The sequence below is a fragment of the Cupressus sempervirens genome, chromosome 7 (genome assembly GCF_028749045.1).
Source record: "Cupressus sempervirens isolate cs-2001-9-10 chromosome 7, ASM2874904v1, whole genome shotgun sequence".
NCBI classification, from domain to species: domain Eukaryota; kingdom Viridiplantae; phylum Streptophyta; class Pinopsida; order Cupressales; family Cupressaceae; genus Cupressus; species Cupressus sempervirens.
In genome coordinates this window covers 874,433,303-874,457,565 of record NC_143124.1, presented here as the reverse complement: position 1 = coordinate 874,457,565, position 24,263 = coordinate 874,433,303, and the positions used below count along the sequence as shown (strand labels likewise).

The window sequence follows — 24,263 nt, the reverse complement described above, 5'->3', positions numbered from 1 at the left end:
CCTTTAAGATTGGCGTGGGCATTGACCATTCATAAATCACAAGGACTAACTCTCTCAAAAGCTACAATTGATATAAGTCCAACAGAGAGAACAGGTTTGACATTTGTGGCAATATCTTGTACACCACCATTCACATATGACCATTATGAGAAAATGAAAAATGGCATACAACTTTCCAAAAGAAAAGATGAAGAAAATAGACTCAAATTTTTAGAAGAGTATTGAGGTAATCATTTTATTTTCAAAATTGCTTCAATTACAATATATTGGTACATTATGTAATTTCAAAATATAATGACTTTAAAATGGTTCCATCCATATAAACTTGCATGTATATATAACTAAACAAATTTGAAAAACTACAAATTATTTTATCTTATTGATGTTCATATATACTAACATTGATTTGATTTTGTTTGATTCTTAGGTAACACTTTTTCTCTATGGATCTATTAGACAATGAATCTAAAATTATTGATGCAACTCCAAACATCTTAGCCAACTCTGCTCCATCTGATGAAACACATATTGATAAGTGCACAACATCAATTTTACAGTGTTGCTCTAAAATTCTTCAAGATATTGAAAACACTGCATTATCCATTGATTAAGTTGAAGAGCTAGAAATAACGAGGATGAAAGATGTTGCACACAAGGTTAAAGAGACATATACAAAGGTTTTTGCCTTCACAAGTTTTATGGAAGAAGTATATCATGATCACTTGCATAATAAAGGTCATAATACTGTTTTAATCATTGAAGAATATGTGATGTATTTGCATCATTACAATGAGGTGCTCTTTATGTAATTTCCACTCTTTTAGCACAAAACTTTTAAATAAGAGTTATTTGAATAGTTTATAAACTCTTCAATTCTGATATAAACAAGGTTTGACCTATGTTTTGTTATTCTCTATAATTTACATGCTACCGGTAGTAGAACTTTTTCAACTATTTTGAATTGAATAATTAGTTTGCCTTAAACAAAAAGCTTTGTGTATTGGTTTATATTGATGATTGTGACTAATATCACAAACTTTTAAATAACAGTTAATTGAAACATTTATAAACTCCTAAATTGTATCAATACACTACATGGCTTGACGTATTAAATTTGTTATGGTTTATAATTGATATGATACCAATTATACAACTATTCCAAATTTATTTTGTCAAACAATTCATAAAAGAAAATATGTATTCATATGCATCTCTTTTTACCAATGTCCAAAAAATGATAAAAGATAAATTTTGTTTAATAAACTTTTTTTTTAATATGTATTTGTATTTAGTAATGACCAAAATATTGTCATAAATCTTATATATACAAATTATAGTTATCATACATGTGTGTGGTTGCTACTAGCTTATTTATATTTATTAGATAATATCTATATTAAATACATCGATCGATATCTTTCCAAATGACCTATATTGCAAACATAAGATATCGATCAGCGTACTTAATATAGATATTGTCTAATAAATATAAATAAGCTAGTAAATACAATATATCTAATTCTAAACTAATGGCCATAACCAAGAATTGTGAACCTTGAAAAACAAGAATTTACAATTTAAAGAATAAAAACAAGATCAAATTTGCAATCCAATCCCAAAAAAGGAGATGGTACTGAAGTATTCGGAACTAAACTAACCAATTTGTACAAGAGTCTTCGTTCCTAAATTAAGAACGGGAATTCTTTAAGACAAATTTGACAGAATATATATCTAAAACAATTATATTTAAAAAAAACAAAAAATTAAAAAAATAGCAAAACCTTTCAGAGACCATCGACATAATCAAGAATGGATGAAATATTTAATTTTTTGAATGTGTATCCTGTCACGTTTGCTTCGATTTATACGTGTTAACTCTTGTCTGATTTGATACAAATGAAATGTTTGCGATGCTATCACAGTTATGCCGGCTGCTTTCTGAGATAGAATCATCTGCTTTTCCTTGGAAAACCATAATCCGATTTAGCAGAAGCCACACGGAAGAGACAAAGGTGTGTTCTCGTCACCGTCAGCGAATATAAAGCTCACAAGAAACAGATATTCGAAGAGTTGCTTTACTTCATTCTTTAGTAATCCAATATTCCATTTGCAGGCCTGCAGACACGAAGCCCCCTTTTTCTTCCGCCACAGCCTTCTACACAAAGCAGAGACGTACAATCCACACGCTTACTTTTCATATATAAGTAGAATTCATGGCCGCCTCTAGTTCAGGAACCGCCATGGATTCCAATGAGAGTATAGGAATTCCATGGAGAGAAAGAGTGGAGAGCTGGAAGAAGAACATCAAATATAGTCAATTAATGCTTGCAGAATCAAACAATGGAAGATCCCACAGGCAGAAACCAAATCTCATCATTGAAACGTAAAAGATTGAATCTTTATAGTTTCTTTTTTTTTGTTATTTCTGATTTTTCTACTGTGTAAGAATTTTGTATTAATGTAGACGTGTTACTTATAGTTTTGATCGTGAGAATATTTGTATCAATAGCTTGGGTTATATTCAGTAATTCATCATCATCAGAATAAAAGAATGATCAGTTCTTCTTATACTGATGATAGATTATGGAATTTGATTAAACAAAGTTAATGTTAAAAAAATTGTACAGAGCCAAATCTAGAAGTTGTGTTATTTTTATTTAATGGATTGTGAAAAATTTTGAACATTGGAAAAACAAATATTGTTCATAGTTGAATTTTAGAAGGAATTTTAACAATCATGATTGGTTGATTTTGAGTTGATTGTTTAAACATCACTGATCACACACTAAGATTTGATTCATATACTTATTAGTTTTGAATGAACTGTTTAAGAAGGCCATTTAAGAGTAGCCCATTTTGAATATGAATATTGATTTGATTTCATGATGAAAAGTTTTACGAATTTTTTTTTTTTTTTTTTTTTTTGGGTATTGCAGAGAGGTAGAACCCAGGCAATCTCTCTCTTCTGAGCTACCCATTAAAGGGAACATACTTCATCCATACAGGCTTGTGATAGTTACGCGTTTGTTAATTGTGGGATTCTTCTTTTACTTGAGGATAACGAACCCTGTGAGGGATGCATATGGCCTCTGGATTACTGCTGTAATTTGTGAAATCTGGTTGGCTATTTCATGGGTTCTAGACCAGTTGCCCAAGTGGTCTCCCATGAATCGCCAAACTTACCTGCAAAGATTGTCTAGCAGGTAAATACCAAGGGCTTGTCAATCATTTAAAGCTGAAATTTTTGAAAATTCGTACAAAATTGAGCTATAGATGGAAGATGTTATAGGTTTAAATTTGAAAGATTTTTTTATTAAGAATTATTAAGTAAATAAATCAGAATTATAGAGTGAAAGTTATACTGAAATGGAATATTTCTATTGAATTTAGATTGTCAGAACAAGAATGAAAAAGCAATTAGCTGTTACAGTTGTTTGATTTTAAAGTTAAATTTGTTCAATAGAGTTTTAAACTGAAAATGGTTTCATAATATGCTTTCTTTACTATGAGGTTAGGTATAATTTTATTAAGATGTTATAATTTTCTTTAAATCTTTATGGTTTGTAAGTATTAAAGATGTTTGATTCTTTTTCTTTGTAGAAAATTGTATATATTAAAAAATTTATTTCATATATTTATAGATAACGTATAAATTTATTGATGTTTCCTTTTCTTTTTGTTGGATTATCAATTCCATTATGTGTTATTCTAGATATATGTGAAGATGTTATTTAGAATTTGGTTAGCATTTCTTAATTTTAGTATAATAAGAAATCCATATAACCTCAATTCCTCTAAATTACTACAAATGAATTGAAACTTAAGACTTTAGACTAACCATCACATCTTTGAAAACCTATCTCCTATACTAACTGCTGCTCTAAATATATAAGTACTAAGTACAAATGTTGATCTGGAAATGTTGGACCTCTCTGATATCATAAACTGAAAAATGGGGAAAATGTTGATTAACACAAATCTTGTCTGATAAAATCTTGAGATGAAATGGTCTTTATAAACGACATATTTGGTACAAACCTGAACCCTATAAATATAATGAGCATAAATGATGAATATTTTATCATGGCTTGAGATTATAAAGTATGAATCGTCTATCATGGGTTGAATTTGAAAGGTATGAGAAAGAGGGCACAGAGTACTGTGGACTGGCGAGTGTGGATATTTTTGTGAGCACGGAGGATCCAGTAAGCGAGCCGCCATTGATAACTGCAAATGCTATTTTATCTGTGCTAGCCGTGGATTATCCTGCCGATAAAGTTTCGTGCTACTTGTCGGACGATGGTTCGGCCATGGTTACGTTCGAATGTTTGTCTCAGACTGCGGAATTCGCGAGGCAGTGGGTTCCCTTCTGCAAGGAGTTCAACATCGAACCCAGAGCTCCTGAAGCTTACTTTTCCCAAAAGATTGATTATCTCAAAGAGAAGGTCAAACCTTCCTTTGTCAAAAAGCGCCGTGAAATGAAAGTAAGCAAGACTGCCCTGCATCTCTTAAAAGTGTTTTGCATTAGCTGTGCAGAGAATGAATTTGTATGATTAAAAGTGGGATTTTTATGTGGGAATGAATTTGTATGATTAAAAGTGGGAATTTTTTGTGGGAACGAATTTGTATGCAGAAAGAATATGACGAATTCAAAGTTAGAATAAATGCTTTGGTGAATAAACGACAGAAGGCTCCTGAAGATGGGTGGATGATGCAGGACGGTAGGCCTTGGCCAGGCAACAATCCTCGTGACCACCCAGCAATGATTCAGGTGATTTTCTTTCAGATTTGACACAACATTTTGAATGTTGACATGAACTGTGCATTTTAATTTAAAATATCAGATTTTCACAGTTATAAATGGTTTGGTTTATATGTTGGATGGCATTTCATGATCTATTATTAGGAATTACAGGAAAAGAACAGACCCATAGATCACATGTCAAATTTTTCTTTGTTTAAATGATTCATCTAAAAAGAATTGAGCTGAATTTTTGTTTAAGATATGATGATGAACAGCTTCAAGATTTTTGCAGGTGTTTTTAGGCCGCACTGGAGCTCTGGACATCACTGGACATGAACTTCCTCTGCTGGTTTACGTCTCTCGTGAGAAGAAGCCAGGATTCGATCATCATAACAGGCCCGGTGCCATGAATTCTCTGGTAAAAGCTTAAACAAGCTCAGAGCTTTATGGCGTTCAGCTTATGCAGTAGAATTCATATATTTTGAATGGTTGCAGGTTCGAGTCTCGGGAGTTTTAACGAACTCTCCCTATATCTTGAATATGGAGTCTATGCAATACATAAACAACAGTCAAGTCTTGCGGGAGGCAATGTGCTTTATGATGGACGCTCCAGTTGGCCAAAACGTTTCTTATGTGCAGTTTCCTCTCAGATTCCATTCTTTGGACAAGCATGCGGACAAATATGTTAATCACAATACCGTCTTTTATGATGTAATCACCACTATTTTTTGATGTTTTTTTTATATTCACATATATTTTTTAAACAATACATTTGAGGTTTTGATTTGTCAGTTGGTTTATTAGTGTTATTAAACCATCTAAACAAATCAAAACTTTCAATATACTAATTTTAATTTGGCCCAAAATTTACACCGAAATATTTCCAGAATCCTCTGTTCAGTTTCCACCTTTGCATTTCAATGATACTTTTCATTTTTAATGCTTTGGGTGCAGATAACATTAAAGGGGCTAGATGGTATTCAGGGACCAATGTACTTAGGCACAGCATCTGTTTTCAGGAGGCAAGCCTTCTATGGTTACGCCCCTCCTCAAATCAACCAAAATTCCTCCCAATCATGGCGGCCATGGTTGTTTGGCAGATCAAAGGACACTGATAGAGAAAACTCAGATATCATCAACAATGAAATGCTCACAGACACTGAAAGTAAGTTAATTTTCCCCACAATTAAGGTAGATGCATCAAGTAGTAAAACTTACTTACTGGATTAACTTAATCTCTATCAGGAATGCACTCTTTTAAGCTTTAACATGTTTCATCAGTTCATCTAAAATTGAATTCTTTTTCCACTGAGATCTATCAATTAGTGTGAATTAAAATAAATCAAAACTTAAAATAATGTGTGTAAAACAATGCATATTTATGTATTTGACAAATGATTTCCTTTTTAACAGGCTCTTATCAATACGAATCAGACACTGCACAGCTGTTAGGTCCATTTCAAAATTTGGAATCATCTTTGGGGCATTCTCCAGTCTTCATTGCTTCAACTTTAATGGAAGATGGTGGTCTTCCGGACAATACAGACCCTTCTTCACTCATCAGAGAAGCCATCCATGTCATTACCTGTACATTTGAAGAAAAAACCCAATGGGGGAAAGAGGTATGTTATGTGTTTGGTTTAAATAATATATTTTAAATTTTGGGTTGTTTAAATAGTTTATCTGAATTACAATTTTTCTTTTCTAGTAGAATTCTATCTACTAGTATGATTTAGAACAAGCCATCTAACATTCGAAGTTTGGAATGTGCTGTTTAAACCAGACCCTATATCACTGATCAATAAAAAAACTTATTATTTCTATGACATCTTATAGATTTGAGCCTGATGTCCTCTGTAGATCGGTTGGATATATGGATCTGTCACAGATTGGGTCCTCACAGGATTGAATATGCATGCCCGTGGCTGGCAATCCATATATTGTGTTCCTTCAAGGTTGGAATAAATTATTGTATGGATAAGTAATTTGATTTTAAGTTTTGATTTGTATAGATGGTTCATACTGATAGATGAATTATAAAAAGAAGCTAGTACCATTTTGAGTGTTTAAGCTTCTCCAACTAAATAATTCTATAATTCTGATCTCTATTAGTGCTTATTACTAATGACTAGTTCAATTTCAGGCCAGCATTCAAAGAAAATGGTGCTATGAATCTAGCAGACAGCCTGAGGCAAGTGCTCCATTGGGCACTAGGCTCCATGGAAATTCTTCTCAGCAAACGCTGCCCACTGTGGTACAGATTGAGATCTGGTCATCTTAATTGGCTTCAAAGAATCGCCTATATTAACACAATCGTTTACCCCTTGGCTTCAATCCCCCTCATCACCTACTGCCTTCTTCCTGCTGTTTGTCTCCTCACAGGGAAATTCATATTCCCACAGGTATCTGAAATTTTAGCCTACCTTTTATCAATATAAATCATCTATATGTGTTTTTGCTATCAATATTTCTAATCAAATTCTATTTGCCCCATGATGGATCATGCAATTTGATCCAAAATGCTGATAACAGAGATATGTCCTAATGATGGATCATATAATTTACTTCGAAATAATTTCAAAACTACAGAACTGAATCCCAAAGCAAAAATATTGATATCATTAACGTGATAATAATATATCATCTCATTCTTGTCCCCTGCAGCTAGACGAATTTGGGCTGATTTGGATCATAGCTGTCCTCATCTCCATGGTGACGTGTGTGTTCCTGGAGCTCAAATGGAGCCACGTGGAGATTGAAGACTGGTGGAAATATGAACAGTTTTGGGTGATCGGAGGCACCTCTTCTCACTTCTTCGCAATATTCCTAGGCCTTCTGAAAGTATTGACAGGCATGCAGTTTACTGCCATATCTACTAGTAATCCAAAGCCCAAGTCAAAGAAATTAGTTGAGGCAGACGATCTGAAGGAGCTGTATGCATTTGAATGGACTAATCTTCTTATCATTCCAACCACACTGGTGATAGTCAACCTTTTAGCTGTTGTAGCTGGAATTTCGGCCACATTTAACAGTGGATATGGTGAATGGGCATTCTTGTTCAAGAAGCTATGTTTTGCATCATGGGTTGTAGCGCACTTGTACCCATTTCTGAGGGGTCTTCTGGGAAGACAGAATCGAACTCCTACTATAGTTATTCTCTGGTCTGTTCTTCTCGCTTCTATTTTCTCGCTTTTGTGGATTAGGGCTGATCCGTTTATTAAGAAAGAGAAGGTTTCTCCTTTTCAACAATGTACTTTTGACTGCCCTTGACTGCGTCAATGGGAAGATCTTGAATATGAAATCTGCTTTTAATCATTGTGGTATGTCGATTCCTCCACAGTGTTTACATCAAGCCAAGCAATCTAAATTCTTATTCTTTCTTAACCATTTTAAAATATCTTCCTGTATAACACGGCATCAATTTTAAAGTCGGTTCTCTGTACAACGAAATATGCCCCCGTTATCAAAAGAGTCTGTTTTGTGTGAAGGGCCCAAAGGAAGAGGGGAATAAATCGAATATAACATTCTATCGAGTTTCTGACATGTTTTATAATATTCTAAGATAAAAATATCTATGGATTGCCAGCACATGTTGCCATTTCATTTCAATATTATTAGTTCCCTTAGTAAGGCAAGAGACTAAAGTTTTTGCTTTCTTGCAATGTAGTGGTTGGTTGATTGAAAACTGTGCCCTGTTAGATAATACTATCATAGACTATAGTTTGCAGGTTATAATGATTTTTTTATGACATCATATATATTAATAAGTTTTATTCTATTGGCTGGTGTTATTTTTCTAGGCAATATTTTCCGTAGAAAAATTATCTCAAATATTTGAGTCGGGCAACTATCATTTTTTAGAATAGTTACGTGTCTATTGGTGCAATTCTCAAAACATATGTAATTCTTCTAGAGAAGCAAAACTTGGAGAACATGCATTCCTTGCATACAATGGGTGTAAGTTTCTTGAATAGTTTGGTACATTGATTCTTGTAGCAAAAAAAATATAATGTAAACATATTATAAAATAAAACTATGCAATAAAAAAAATATGGCTCCAACTTACATGTGTTTTATGTTGTTTTTACAGATTCAAACATTTCCTTGCAGGTCAAGATATTATTTTGTTGAGGATCTTGCTTGGGGAACAGTGGTTTCCTACATTTTCCAAAGCTATGAAATTGTTTGTTTTAATATGTGTTGTTTCTAATCTTTCAGTGTCTCTCATCTGTATTGTTTCATTTATAATGCATTTGGCTAGGGTTGCCAAATCTTTGTGCTCAGGATGTGTTCAATGTCCTTGAATGGCTCTTTCATTGTTATACTAGATTTTTCATATCGAGTCAAAATCAATTTTCTAAAAGAAAGGGTTTCCTATTGTAAGCCAAAATATGGCTTACACATTACTCTTTACTAATGTGGGTATGTTGCTCGCCACAATTCAAATTGTTAAGGATAGTGTCATTTTGAATTAGGGCATGCATGAATTTTGATGGGTGTTTTTTTTAAAGAAAACTCTTTCTTAGAAGAACAGGATCAAGAAAAAAATTATTTGATCCTCCCCTATTGAACAATCATAGCAATTTGCCAAGACAAAATGATTCAATTCAAAAAGATATGGTGGATAACATTACTTATCCACAACCCTTGCATCTTCTCCTCATGACCATAGAAGTCATGACAGTCCCCTGCGTTTGAACCATAATTACGTGATGAATGATTACTGTGGTGCAAGTGATGGAAATTATCGTCCCATGATGGAGACAAAACTTTTACACTCCACACACTATGATTTGCAGGGTTCCAAAACCAACATGGACAGACCCTACACTAATGCACAAACATATGGGAGACAAAGATGATGGTTGTGAATGCAATGATAAGCAATTATAGAAAAGTGTTGAAAAGATTACTATTAGTGTTAAAAAAATAGCCAATTATTAATCTCTATAACATTTAATCCCTAAATGGCTAAACCTTGGTTCAAGGATTTTGACCCGTTGACGGAATCCTTTAACAAGGTCCCTCTATGGGTTAGGTTGTTGAACCTTCCCCTTCACCTTTGGGTGGATTCTATCCTAGAGGCGGTGGGGGAGGCCATTGGGGATTTCTTGATAGTGGATTATGCTTCTTCCAATGTGTATTGCACTACTTATGCTTGGATCCTAGTTGAGGTTGATATCTCCAAGGGTCTCCCAACGATGATTTGTTTGGCCTCTCCAATTGGATCTTGGACCTAGTGTCTTGATTACAAAGGTATCCCTTTCTGATGCAAGAAGTGCCACAAGACTGGTCACCTTGCTGCTTGTTGCTCCTCTAAAAACCTAGACACAAGAAGCCTCCTTCCTGGTGGAAGAATGTGTCGGATGATCATTACACTATCCTCAAAGCCCCCTCTATTGGGGATGGTGACCCTTCTCAAGACTCTCTGGTGGCTGCCATGATTACTGTCCCAGATGGCTCTCCTGTGGCCCCTTTGTTGGAAACCTCCTCTGTTTTACCCTTGCCAATTGATGTCTCCTCTGCAGATGTTTCTTTGGTGGAGAAGGACTTTCTTGTTCCTCCTAGTCCTATTGGGGGCCAGGACCTTGTAGCCTCTCCTGGCCTTGCCCCTATTATGGACTTTCCTCCTATTTTAGTGGGGGGCTAGCTGGCTTTGGGTTCTTCTAGGGAGATTGTTGTTTTTTCCGATTCCCCTAGGCTCCATTGTTTAGTCTCTTATGGGGATTGGACTGCTAAGACAGCTAAGGTGGAGGATGGTTGGACTACAGTAAGAAGAAAGAAAACTAGGCCATCCGCTCTTCCTTTAGAAATGAATCTCCAATCATGCAATGGAGGCTCTAAATCAAAGGGCAAATCATGATGTATCTGGCCCTACCTCCTTGCTGGATCTTTTTATTTGGTTGGTGACTGGCTTTTTGTCACCATGGTTACCCTTAGATTGGGGGGTGACCAGCTTAGCATTTGTTTGTTGTACCTTTTATTTTTGCACTCATTAAAAATCTTTAGACTTGTACAAGGTTTCAGGCACCCTTCAAAACCTATTTTACTTAATCCAAAATAAAAAAATTTAATCCCTAAATCTTGTAGAAAACACATTAAATTATTCAATACAGTCTTATCATCAAGAATGCTCTCATCCTTCAGCGTCTTACTAATTTGAAGTATCACAACAACTTACACATTATTGTGTTAAACTTCATTGTAGAAGTATGGCTTTTCACGATTTGAACAACAAATTTTGTTACATAAAGTATCTTTATCCAGCTGAGAATGAATTGTGAATTGTAGACTGGCTTCACTTTAAATTAATCTGCTAATGTAATAAAGTCTTTTATGATGACTTTTGCCTGTGATTATAATTGTAAGTGTCATTGATTAACCATTGTTGGGATACCCATTTTTTCTCTTTTATTCCATTTTTTTCATATAAAGAGAGATTGAGGGCTGCATAGCAACTTTTAGGGCTACATAAGAACTTTTAGTTTTCTCAAGCATACATCTGTATGCACAGAATTTGACATTTAGATGAATACAATTATTTTTGTAGTAAAATTTTTTATTACTTGGACAAATTCTCAGTTGAAAATTTCTCTTCTAATTTTTTATGAATGTTTTAGAACTGTTTTACTCTTTGTTTATAATCTTCTCTTCTAAGAACAACATACATTTCCCTAATTATTGTCCATAGCTGACATTGACTCATTTACATATATAGAGCATTGTTTAGTTGTAATATTAGTCTAGTGAATAGTCTTAACTTTTTAAGCAAGCAAAAGTGTGCTATCTAATTCAGAGTGTAAAAGAATCTAATGATGAATGTTAATCATTTTCAGCTATAATTGTGAGATAATGACATGTTTGGACTTGATGAGAAGATGGGAAATGCTACAATGGAGAAAAACGAAAGTAAGAAAAACCTTTTTGAGAGACAAATGTATAAGGAGAACTGGTTGTACTGAGATTTCACAATGTTGAATCTGGGGTCTTAGACCCTGTGATTTGAATGGCCTGCTTATGCTTTCTTCAACTTTTATAAAATGTTTTAGCTGAGGCCAGGTCAAATTCACGAGTCCATGGCTGATTTCCCTGGTGCATTATATGTGTGCAAAATAGAATATATGGATGCATGATTGCTAATGGCTTTCACAAAGCCAATTGGGGATATCCATTTTTTTTTAGTTGAGGAAATAGTTCTAATAAGTAAGTCATTCTCCCTACCATAGAATCCTCTTTACCACCAAACCTTCAAGTGGGGCATTTCTTGACTATGCTCCTTTTATATGCCATTTTCTATTCTAGTTTCTTTCTCCAACTTTAAATATCAAGCTAACTTCAAAAATAGTTTGGACAAGAATACTCACATATTGATGAAGAAGTCTTTTTGAAATAATATTCAAAGACATCTTAAAACCTAAACAACTATTAATCTCTATAACATTTAATCCCTAAATCTTGTCGAATACACATAAAATTGTTCAATATATTCCTATCATCAGGAACTCTCTCACCCTCCCATGTCTTATCAATTTGAAGCATCAGATAAACTTGTACATTATTGTGCTAAACTTCATTATAAAAGTACTTTCCAATTCCTAGGGCAAGACATAGAACATTTCACTATTTGTACAATAAATTTTGTTACATGAAGTGACGCTTAAAATGAATTGTGGTTGTAGATGTCTTCACTCTAAGTTAATCTAACAATGTAATAAAGTCTTTTATGATGATCTTTTGTCTTTGATTATGACTATGGGTGCTATTGATTCACCATTGCTTGGATATAGTTTTTTCTCTTTTATTATTTCATATTGTTTAGCTACCCATTACTTTTTCTTTTAAACATTTGAAGTCTAGTGGGTGAGAGAGAATTTAATTTTTGTTTGGCATATGTAAACAGTAATTGATGGATGCATAACAACTTTTAGTTTTCTCAAGTAAACATTAGATTCAAGACCTTATCTATATTGCTTTGGCCAAAGATAACTTTGTATGCACAAAATTTGATACTTGTAGAATACAATTATTGCTATAGTAAATTCCATTATTACTTGCAGAAATTCTTCAATTGATAAACTCTCTCAAACTCTTCTAATTTTTATGTATTAAATTTAAATCTAATGACATATTTTAGAAATGTTTTACTCTTCTAGCATTCGTTTTGGCAATTGTTGTCCATAGCTGACATTGCTAACATTGACTTTACCTTTTCTAGTAGTCAATTAAGAGTTCCTACTAAATTCCTTCTTGTCAAATTCCATATTTACAAAAATTCTATTTGTAATTAATTTACACAAGACAAATGCTTTGAAGCTTCTACCTCATAATTGTTGAATATTAATTCCATTTCAATACAATGCTGTAGTAGGGTAATTATTTTGACTCCACAAGGCAAATATTTTCAATTGCTCTAATCTCATGACTGCTTTCTCTGGAAGATGCTTCTTTGCTCCACATTTTGATTGGAAAGTAACTATTTTCTTGTTTGCGGGATGATTCAAATTTTTAACAAATATCTCACTATTTATTCATACTCAACATTTATATCTGATTTGAGAAAGTCACCTAATTTGCACATTTTTGTACTTTTATATTCGTATTCAGTATATTTTATGTTATTATTATAGTTATCAATATAAAAAAGAAATCATCATGTTAATTTGAAATTGAAAAAATTATAAATAGTTATTGGAGTTTTGTATTATTATTATTATTATTATCTTCTTTTATTCTTGTACAATCTAAATCATTTACAACAAGATAAGGAAGAATTGTGAAAGATCAATTAGGAAAATTTCTATTATGTATTTATTATTCATACGATGAATAATAGTTAGCATTCCTTTTTCTAAAATATTCTTCATTATGTTTAATGTTTGAAAACTTTTTTTTTTAATTTTGAAATATTAAAAAAAAATCTACAAAATTCATTAAAAAAGTCCAAAACTAGTGTTTCTTTGTGCCCACAGAAGAGCCTAGGGCTATGAGTCAAGATGATTTTTTTAAGGAGTTGAATTTGATTTAAATGTTATTTTTACATTTTATGTGATTTAACATGTCTATTAGGTTTTTTTTGCAAATATGATCATAGGTAATACATAGTGCTTATGATATTATGTAAATGGGGATCATGGGTCTTTATGGGTAAACTAGATTGCAGAATATTTGACGTGATTTTTTGCATGCAAGCATTACCATCAACATGTCACTTTTTATTTATGTCCAAAAACCAGGTGTATTCTATAGTAAATGTTTTGTGTATGTTTCACCTATCCACTCTTACTCATCACAAGCGTTATTACAAGAAGACAACAACAAGAGGTTGAGGTTTTCCAATTCTAATGTTTGTTGTTTAGATTTGCAATTCATCTATAGCCATGAATTAGACAATATTATTAGTTCTAATTTTTTAATCAATTATATTCTATTTAATTTATTTCATAATTTTTCTTTCTCCTGAAGTTGTTAGGGTTTTCTTAAATGGAATAAAATTTCCAATATGATTCAAAATGCTATATGAAGAAGTCTAAGGTAGTTTTGCACAATTTTATTATGTTTGTATGATTTATTTTCATTTGTAGAAGTCTAGGTAGTTTTCAATGGGAAATCTAAGCTTCTTTAGCACTATGCAAATTGGGTTTGAGGTTGATGACAATGTAATTCAGATACTTCAATTGAAGAGAAAACAACAAAGAAAAGGTTTTGCATTGAATCTATGGCATTGCTATTACAATTTACTTTTCCCTCCTGAGAATCATACCAATAAAGATGTTTCATGTAATTTCTCATTTGATTTCTTCTCATTTGAAGACATAGTGGAGGATTAAACAATCAAACAAAACCCTAAAGATTGTAATGACTGTCAAATAGCATTTGGGTTTATTATTGGTTTTTCTTTACCACGGGTTTCATTTTCAAAGGTATATATTTTGTAGCTTTTCATATTGAAATATAAAGGAACTAAATTAGAATAATGATTTTTATTTTCTTTAATTTGTGATTGGTCAATTTAACTCAGATTATTTGAGTTTGGCCTTATTGGATCATTCATAGGTGGGCTTGAATCTATGTTATTATTTTCACAACTACTCTTTATTACTTCTAGAACTTGGTTCATATAACATTTAATCATTTCTAGTTATCATGTTTTCTTGGGGTGTGGTTAATTTGTAGCTTTTGTGTTTCTTTTCTACATTCTATTTTGATAACTATAGACATTGTTTCTTTATTGGTTAACACTTTAAATTTCCATCTATGCTAATGATGCCCAATTCAATTAATCTTGCCTCTAAAGATGAAGGTACGCTAGGCTAAGCTACATATTATTTCATATCCTTCATTGTTATTCTAGAATTGTAAACTAAATATATTTATTGCTACTTTGAATTCTCGAGTTTAATTTCTCCTTCAATGCAAAACTTTATATTGTTGTAGCATTCAATAATATGGGCCAAACTTTGTCCTCTTTTCTCAGCAAGTTCCTCAATAGTATTATAATTACGTGCAATTAATTTAACTAACATTTTTTATTGTATTTAAGGGAATTAAAATTAAGTTAGAATTATAAATTATATATTTTAAATTTTTTAATTCAAATATTTAATACCTAAAAAATAAGTTTAGAAGTTATTTTCAAAAAAATTTAAAATATATTTTCTACCTATAACATTGAGCTATTTTAAATTTTCAATTACATTTAGTATTTAGTGTTTAGGATACAATTATTTCTACTCAACCAAATTGAAATGAAGATTAAAACAAAATAATTTAAGAACAAAAGCTTACATGAACTTTTTTTAACGGAAGACTAACTCGATCTCGCTTATTTCTTTGTCACATTTTTTTTTTTGATAATTATTTTTCCATCAGGATTTTTAATGTTGGTGCCTTGGAAATTTTAAAAGAATATCTTTATCAAAATATGTTGAATTCTATATTTTTATTTAGAGGACAAAACTATTGAGTAAAAACTAAACAAATTAGAGATTCTTTAATCTTCGATACATTTTAAACTTCTTTTTAGGTAGGTAAATATTTTGAAACTTCTTTCCAAGCAAATAAATATTTTTCAAAAGTTGATACATTTTATCTTATAGGAAAAGAGTAAAATTCTATTTTATTCAATAAATTCTTTGGTGAAATATATTTGAATTTTTTAAGTCTGAATTTTTTTAAGAGACAAAATATTGAATAAATAATTTCCTAACAATTCTATTGAGGATATGAAGCAATAGGAATTGAATTTTCTTTCCTAGAACTCAAAAAATTTAAATAAGTGGAAACAATAGCATTATGCCATCAACCATCTAGTCTCCATTCATATCCATCTAAATATAGATTTTTGGATTCAATTGGAGGTGAATAGAAATAACTTAAAATGTTCTTTCTTTTGGCATGATAGGATTTTTTAGCTCTTCAAAAGTAAAACATTTCAATGTATCTAAGTGGGGATAAGATTTACTGAAGTGCTTTTGGATTTGGATTAGCTTGGTAACATCAATGGTATTATTATACAAGAACAAATACAAAAAATTTGTACAATATTACCATTATAAAAGTATACAATTCTAAAGTTGGAGAAACAATAATAATGATATGATGTATTCAGGCCAAGAAATCAGACTTCTTTTGCAAACAAGAAGAATTATTATTTTACCATTGAAATTGAAGACTTGATACAAATGTAGATGATATATCTAGAAAAAGTCATAATGGTACGTCATTATTCATATTTGTGAACTTGAGTCAAACTTCAAAATTACCCTTAATCTAATTTATGGAATAAAATCAATCAATATATGCCTTCTAACAGAATAGGTACTTGAATTTGGGTAATAAGATAACATTACATATATGTTAGAACACTTAGGATAGTTTGGTGTCAATTAATCTACCACAAAATCTATTTGTGTTTTTGTTGCTCTTGTAAGGCCCTATTTATTTTTACTTGGAAGGATCACAATAAAATATCTAACAACAATGAATACTCCCATATTAAATTCTTTCTCGACCTCATCCCACATGCCCTTGTTTCTTCCATCTTTAAAGGTCCACAACAATATTACACATGGAAATCAAAGTGTGGAAATAGAACTTTCACCTCAATTTTCAACTTATTTGAATTTCTAGCTAGCATAGTTACCATTAATTTGTTAGGCCCTGTGACAGAAACCTCCACATTCATGGTGTATAATATTTATGGTGGGATAAGTAGTAGATTGATTAACTAGGTAACCAATTGAACCTTGATCAAGCCCCTACTATTCATATGGGTTTTTCCATAGAAATTGATTCTGATTTCATAAATAAGGCAGAGCTCATGGACCTGAATTTGATGGTTTTGAGACACACTCAATTTAACCTAAAAGATTAACTTCTACTTAGATGTCTTTTTACTTTTTCTTATGTTCTCAAGCCATCTACTACTTTGAAGTGATTTTGAAACTACTAAACTCAGATCAGTCATCTATAATTGTACCAAATCTTGATATGTTCTACTAGGAAGAGATATTAGTAGTTGGGTTTGAAATTCCATAATCTTCTTAAATAAAACATTTCCACATTTCTTTCTTACTCTCCCACCATAGGCTGGGACTCCAGTTGCTCGTGCAACACTTGTTATTATTATTATTAGGCAATTTTAAAATAGGATGACTTTATGTTAAGGTAAAAAAAATTGTAAATAATAATTTTATGTTACACATTTTTAAAGAAGATTTATATATTTTTAATTGATTTTACTTTCTATAATATAAATTTCTTAAGTTCATTATATTATACCACTCTTGTAAAATTCAGTTATAAGTGCAAATTTTTAAATAGAAAAAGTAAATATGAAAAAATCATCTTAATTAACATCATGAATATAAATATGATCTTATTAAATTTATACAATGTAATAGAAAAATGATAATAAGAGAAGAATGTTCATAACTTAAAAGTGTTTAGAAATGAACGAGAGCTTAACATGTCATGCATAGCTGTGAGATGCTCTTGTTCTTAGGTTTCCAAATTATGATTTCAAAAAATTGAACCCCATAAGATACTACCTAATCCACCCCAACTATGTGAACTCAACAACTTATCCTCATGGATAATCTTGACTATCAATGCCAAGGTTATGAGCATAGGTGAGGGGTAAAATTTGGGTTCTCAAAGAAGATGACTTTAGTGCAACACATACTACACTAGTAGTCCAAAGCCCAAGTCAAAGAAATTAATATTCATGATTTGCATAGTTTATAGTCGAAAACAACAAAAAATTTGGAAAAAAATCACTATGTTTTCATAGAATTTGGGGAAAAAAAAAGAGTTTGACTTTGTTTTGTCTTTAGTGCATTTTGTCTGGAGATTAGCCTATCCCTTGTTACTTGTATACTCATTGAAATACTCACAATGAAATACACACGTGCATCGTTAAGTTTTTTAATCAAAGATTATAAATACTAAGAGAGTGTTTGTCATGTTTCTTGTTACTATATAAAAAGTACTTATATGTTATGAATATTATAATAATCTTTGGTGACATATATTGTTAAAAATGTAAAGATAGGATGTATGAAAAGACTCTCCATTTACACTTAGATATTATGTTAAGATCATTGATTATTTATTCAATTGTTAAAAATGTATTTAAATAAGATTTACTGTATATTTTATTTTGAAAATTTAGATCACACTAATAGACTTACACAGTTGTTAAAAATGTAAAGATGGCATGTATAAAAAGGCTCCTTGCTTACACAATAATATATAATCCTAAGATCATTGATTAAATATTCAGTTGCTAAAAATGTATTTAGATACGGCTTATAAAAATGCTGAAATGCATAGGTCCTGTTTTGTAGTCGACAATTTATATCACACTGAATTGAAATGTATTTTTAAAGTAATTCATCGACACATATGATTTGCAGATCCATTATTAATTGGTCAAGCTCATTGAAACAATCCAACCAAAACTTCATTATTCGCCTTAACCAAATGAGATAAAACTCAAATAGATCCATAACCATTTTATGAACAGTGATCAGGGAGAGGGGGAAGAACTTATTCCAATTCACGTAGCCAAAATAAAATATAACCAAAAGCCTATCTCAAATTTATTGACAAAAAGGCCCCACAACACAAGGTAATGAGGATCGGGCGCCAAAGCAGGATGAGGGCACCTCGGCACTGCGTTTGATCGTGGGCCATGCACGAAATGGGAAAAAAAAAAAAAAAAAAAAAAACTAACACAAACTTTCTATAATTTTGTTGTGTTAGACTCTACTAATAAAAAATTAAACGACTTCTCCCATGAATTGGGCGCCTCGGGCCAGCAGAGCACAGAGAGTCTCTGCAGACGGGCAGGGCATGTTTGGCACGAGACGGACTACTAAAACTGCTTCCCTTCAAAAGTCTGGCCGAACTGCCAAGACGGCGGAGCCGCCTTGTGAGAAATGACGCTCTTTCCGTCGCTGGTAGTCACCCTGAACGACAGAGTCTGGCCAACAATGCTGAAATGGCTCTGCCAATTCTGACCCCAGTTGCGCGACATGCTCTGCCACCCGGAGTTGGCGTGTGTCTGCGGATGGTTCGCCTTCACCGACGCCGCCACCACGTCTCCCGCTCCTCCAACGTTGGTGATGAGCACCAGCTGGAAATACTGCGACCCGTATATTGTGAACCTGATTCCTCCGCTCTTGGCGCATTCCACACGCGTGTAGCGAACGGGTACGACGCCGCCCTTGTAGAGCGCGATCTGCTCGAAGGCGGGCACGGAGAGGTCGAAGTGGGGCAGAGGCGGGTTGCACCACCCCCCCGCGTCGTTGGGCTCCGCGTAGTTGGGAGGGCAGAAGTTGGTGGCGCTCACGGTCACTGATGCCCCGGGCAGACACCACTGCGGGTCCTCCTCGTGCCGGCAGACCAGTTGGTAGCATCCTCCGCAGCTCAGGCCGTTGTTGAACAGCACCGTGCTCAGTGCTGCCGTGTGTATTCCGTACCCCTGCTGTGGTAAATTGCCATACCCACACGCGCCCCCTGTAAGACAACAATAACAAACCCATTCAGCGTTGGGATGGCTTAAACATCACACACTAAGTTTCATTTCAAAACTATAAGTGTTAAATAGTCAAAGTTGACTTTAAATTACTTATATATATATGTATATATATGTAGTGGTCTATACATTTTGACTTGTTGACCAAACTAATGATACTTCAAAACATACTAAAATGACAAGAAAGAGAGAAGTGTAATGAGAGGAACATGTTATGGAGACTTCTTCTTAATTTTTAGGCTGTTTGTCTATAGAAACTTTCAAGAATTATTTTTTCCAATGATTTGTAGAAAAATACATTCATTTGTTTAGTTGAACCCATTTATTAATGCACAAAGGAATAGTACAATTACAATAAGGGATAGAACATCCTTAAGGGGATAAGTTTCTTAATAAAATTCTTATCGTTTTAGGTGGCTCAGCTGAAATGATCTTTATGGTTTGATTTTGCTTCAGTGATAAGTTGGAATTACAGTGGCTTCTTCAATAGAGCCCACTTATAAATATCTAAGAGGAATGCTACAATGACAACAATGGAAATAATGTAATGATATAATTTTGTTAACAAAAATTCTTATATTTCAGACCATTCATCTAAAGAAATCTCAGATTTAGTTTGCGTTACTGATTCGGCGAAAATCACATTCTCTATTTAATAGAATGAACTTATTAATACTTAGGTGAATACTACAATGATAACAAGAAAGAGAATGTAATGGTTTGAACTTTTAATAAAAACTCTTACTTTTTATCTTGGAATTGTTAACAAATACTCTTAGTTTTTTGTGTTTCATTAAGAATCATTTATAACTATTGACATGACATGCTAATGTGGCTCATTTGAAATTACATGACTTGCTTATCCATTAAAATCCACCTAATAATATTCATAAATATATTACTAACTATTGACATGCTAATGTGACTCATCTGAAATCACAGCTCCTTTCATCAATAAAGTCTAACTATTAATACCACCATACTGCCATGACAACAAATAGGGAAATGTATTGGTACAATGTGCAAACAAAAACTACTTTTTTCATCTTAGATCTGTCGAAAAATATTTACTTTTAAATAGTTTATTTGAAAGTGTCTTATTTATTAGATGGTTTATCTGAAATTACATTTATTCCTCAATAGAACCCACCTATTATTATCTAGGCACATGCTATATAATAACAATGAGTTAATCTGAAAAATATAATTGAGAATACCATAGATGCCAAGAATTATTCTACCATACTATAATAGTATGGACATGTTACCAAACTTATTATTTGAATCTCAAATTCAATATACATAAAAACACACTTGCCCATTAATGTCAGAGATATTCTACGACAGTGTAATAAGATTAACACGTAGATAAAAACTCCTACCCCTTATCTTAAAATCGATACATACCCATGGTTCCAGACATATCGTCGCCGCCATAGAATGTAGCATGGGCTTCAAGCCATTGCTCCTTAATGTGGACATGCCTGTGTTGACGGTGCTGGGCGTAAGCTGGTAAAGCCAATAGTAACAAAACCGCTCCCAAAATGACCATGTTTGCAGATGGGGATGCCATTTTCGTGTTGAAGCTCTTTTGAATCGATCCTCAATAACTGCTGCTATAAACGCATTGCTGTGTGTAGTGAAGGTGGGGGAACGGTACTGTTTTTATAATGGGTCATACGGACTATTACAATCCTGAATTGCGGATCTTCTAACCGAGATTTCCTTAACAGAAAGGAGGAAAATCTTTAACCCCGCTTGAAGGGGGCCTGGCCTATCTTGTTGAATCCGGATGCCTATGAGAGATGAGGCTTGTGTTAATGGAGATGCCTCGTCTGTTTGTTTAGATTTTCTCTCGCATTTCGGGAGACCTTTTCAGGACAATTCAAGACTGTCGGGTCTTCCGCTTCAACTTGCCAATAGTTGCTAAGCGATTCGATTCGCAATTGCCCTTTCCTCGGACATTAACTGGATGACCAATTACGGTCAAGCTCCGAGCATGTTGGAACGAATTCAATTTACAGACTTTTTATTTGCTTAAATAGATAACAGTTGAAAATATGAAGGATAATATTTGAACTTATTAGATTTGTTGAACAAACTTTGAGATGGTCTACACATTATCTAGTTAGCAATGCATCAAATTAATGCTCATCTTATAAATATCAATCAAGTAAATATTTAATGAATGATATTGGTAATTTAAAGTTTACTATTTTTTATTCTATTCCACAATGAACATTGAAAATCAAAAAACAAGAAAGAAGAATATGTTCACCTAATGAACATTGGGATAAACATCAAGTAAATTTTGAAGTAGCTAGACCAATCGTGAGCAAGGGGCTTTATAATAATATCAGCAATTTGTGTTGCAATGGGACAACACACAACCTCAACCAAGCCTTCCTACACCAACTCACAAATATATTGGTGTTGGATGTCAATGTGTTTAGTCCTACCATGAAACTTTAGGTTTTTCTTCACTTGTATAGTACTTTGATTGGTGTAATTTTAGGTCTCGGCATGACCATCCTATAGCATTTGACATTTCATTGATAGCCCCCATGAGCTCTAAGTTACAACCCTCAGAAGTTCAACCTTGAAATGCACTTAGAGCACTTTAGAGGCTCTTCAATATGGGGTGGTCGTGAACGATGGAGGCTCTCTGCGGCTGGAACAAGGATGTCACTAGGGTTCACCCACCCATCTGGAGCTAATGGCACTAACGATTCAATGCCAAGATTAATGGTTTCAAAGTTACGTTGTGATGCACCTATGAACTAAGGCACACTACGAGTTTTGGCATCGAGCAAGATCGTTGTGCTGAATCCAAATGGAATGTGATCTCTTGAAAATGAGAGGTTATTGTAGGGCTTAACATGACTGTCCTATAGCATTTGACATTTCATCGATAACCCCCATGAGCTTTGAGTTATGACCCTCGGAAGATTAACCTCAAAACACACTTAGAGCACCTTGGAGTCTCTTCAATATGGGGTGGCTATAAACGATGGAGGCTCTTTGTGGCTAGAAAGAGGGTGTCACTAAGGTTCACACACCCATTTGAAGATAATGGCACCGATGATTCAATGCCAAGATCAATGGTTTCAAAGTTATACTGTGATACACCTATGAACTAAGGCACATTGCGAGTTTTGGCATCGAGTGAGATCGTTGTTTTGAATTCAAACAGAATGTAATCTCTTGAAAATGAGATAGTTTATTGTAGGCCTTGGCATGACCATCCTTTAGCATTCAACATTTAATCGATAACCCCCACAAGCTCTAAGTTACAACCCTCAGAAGATTGACCTCAAAATGCACTTAGAGCACCTTTGAGACTCTTTGGTACGGGGTGGCCATAAACGATGGAGGTTCTCTATATCCAGAACAAGGGTTTCACCAGGGTTCACCCACCCATCTAGAGCTAATGACGCTGATAATTTGATGCCAAGATTAGTGGTTTCAAACTTATGTTGTGATGCACCTATGAACTAAGGCACACATGAAGTTTTGGCATCGAGTGAGATCACTGTGCCAAATCCAAATAAAATGTGATCTCTCAAAAATGAGATAGGTTATTGTAGGCCTTAGCATGACCATCCCATAGCATTCAAATTTTTATCGATAGCCCTCATGAGCTCTGAGTTATGACCCTTGGAAGATCGACCTCGAAATGCACTTAGAGCACCTTGGAGACTCTTCGATACGGGGTGGCCATGAACGATGGAGGCTCTCTACGACCAGAACAAGGATGTCACTAGGGTTCACCTATCCATCCAAAGTTAATGGCACTAACAATTTGATGCCAATATCAGCAGTTTCAAAGTTACACTATGATGCACCTATGAACTGAGACATACTACGAGTTTTGGCATCGAGCAAGATTGCAGTACTCAATCCAAATGGAATGTGATCTCTCAAAAATGAGTTAGGTTATTGTAGGCATCGATATGACCATCTTGTAACATTTGACATTTAATCAATATCCCCCACGAGCTTTGAGTTATGACCCTCAAAATAGTGACCTTAAAACACACTTAGAGAACCTTGGACACTCTTCAGTACAGAGTGGCCACGAACAATGGAGACTCTCCGTGGCTGGAACAAGGGTGTCACTAAGGTTCACCCAACCATCTGGAGCTAATGGCACTAACGATTTGATTCCAAGATTAGTAGTTTCAAAGTTATATTGTGATGCACCTATGTACTAAGGCACACTATGAGTTCTGGCTTCAAGCAAAATCGTTGTGCCAAATCCAAAAAGAATGTGATCTCTCAAAAATGAGATAGCTTATTTTAGCCCTTGGCATGACCATCCTATAGCATTTGAAATTTCATCAATAGCCCCCATGAGGTCTGAGTTATGACCCTCAAAAGATTGACCTCGAAACACACTTAGAGCACCTTAGAGACTCTTCAGTATGGGGTGGTTGTAAATGATGGAGACTCTCCGCAGCTAGAACAAGGGTGTCACTA

At 33.6% G+C, this 24,263-nt stretch overlaps 2 protein-coding genes across 2 annotated transcripts; one reads left to right on the top strand and one right to left on the bottom strand.

Annotated features, from left to right (window-relative positions):
• Positions 1 to 2,126: 2,126 nt before the first annotated feature.
• LOC149550243 (cellulose synthase A catalytic subunit 4 [UDP-forming]-like) lies at positions 2,127 to 8,139 on the top strand. Its single transcript, XM_089793335.1, has 11 exons — positions 2,127 to 2,383; positions 2,937 to 3,203; positions 4,136 to 4,484; positions 4,634 to 4,771; positions 5,037 to 5,162; positions 5,240 to 5,455; positions 5,699 to 5,909; positions 6,158 to 6,366; positions 6,605 to 6,699; positions 6,888 to 7,146; positions 7,409 to 8,139. The coding sequence occupies exons 1-11, from the start codon at positions 2,214 to 2,216 to the stop codon at positions 8,012 to 8,014; spliced, it is 2,646 nt and encodes an 881-aa protein (XP_089649461.1). The 5' UTR covers positions 2,127 to 2,213; the 3' UTR covers positions 8,015 to 8,139.
• A 10,982-nt stretch (positions 8,140 to 19,121) lies between these two features.
• On the bottom strand, positions 19,122 to 21,357 carry LOC149550242 (expansin-A2-like). Its single transcript, XM_089795051.1, has 2 exons — positions 21,192 to 21,357; positions 19,122 to 19,765 (listed from the first exon to the last, which is right to left on the bottom strand). Exons 1-2 carry the CDS (start codon positions 21,355 to 21,357, stop codon positions 19,122 to 19,124), a joined length of 810 nt encoding a protein of 269 aa, XP_089651177.1.
• Positions 21,358 to 24,263: the final 2,906 nt, after the last annotated feature.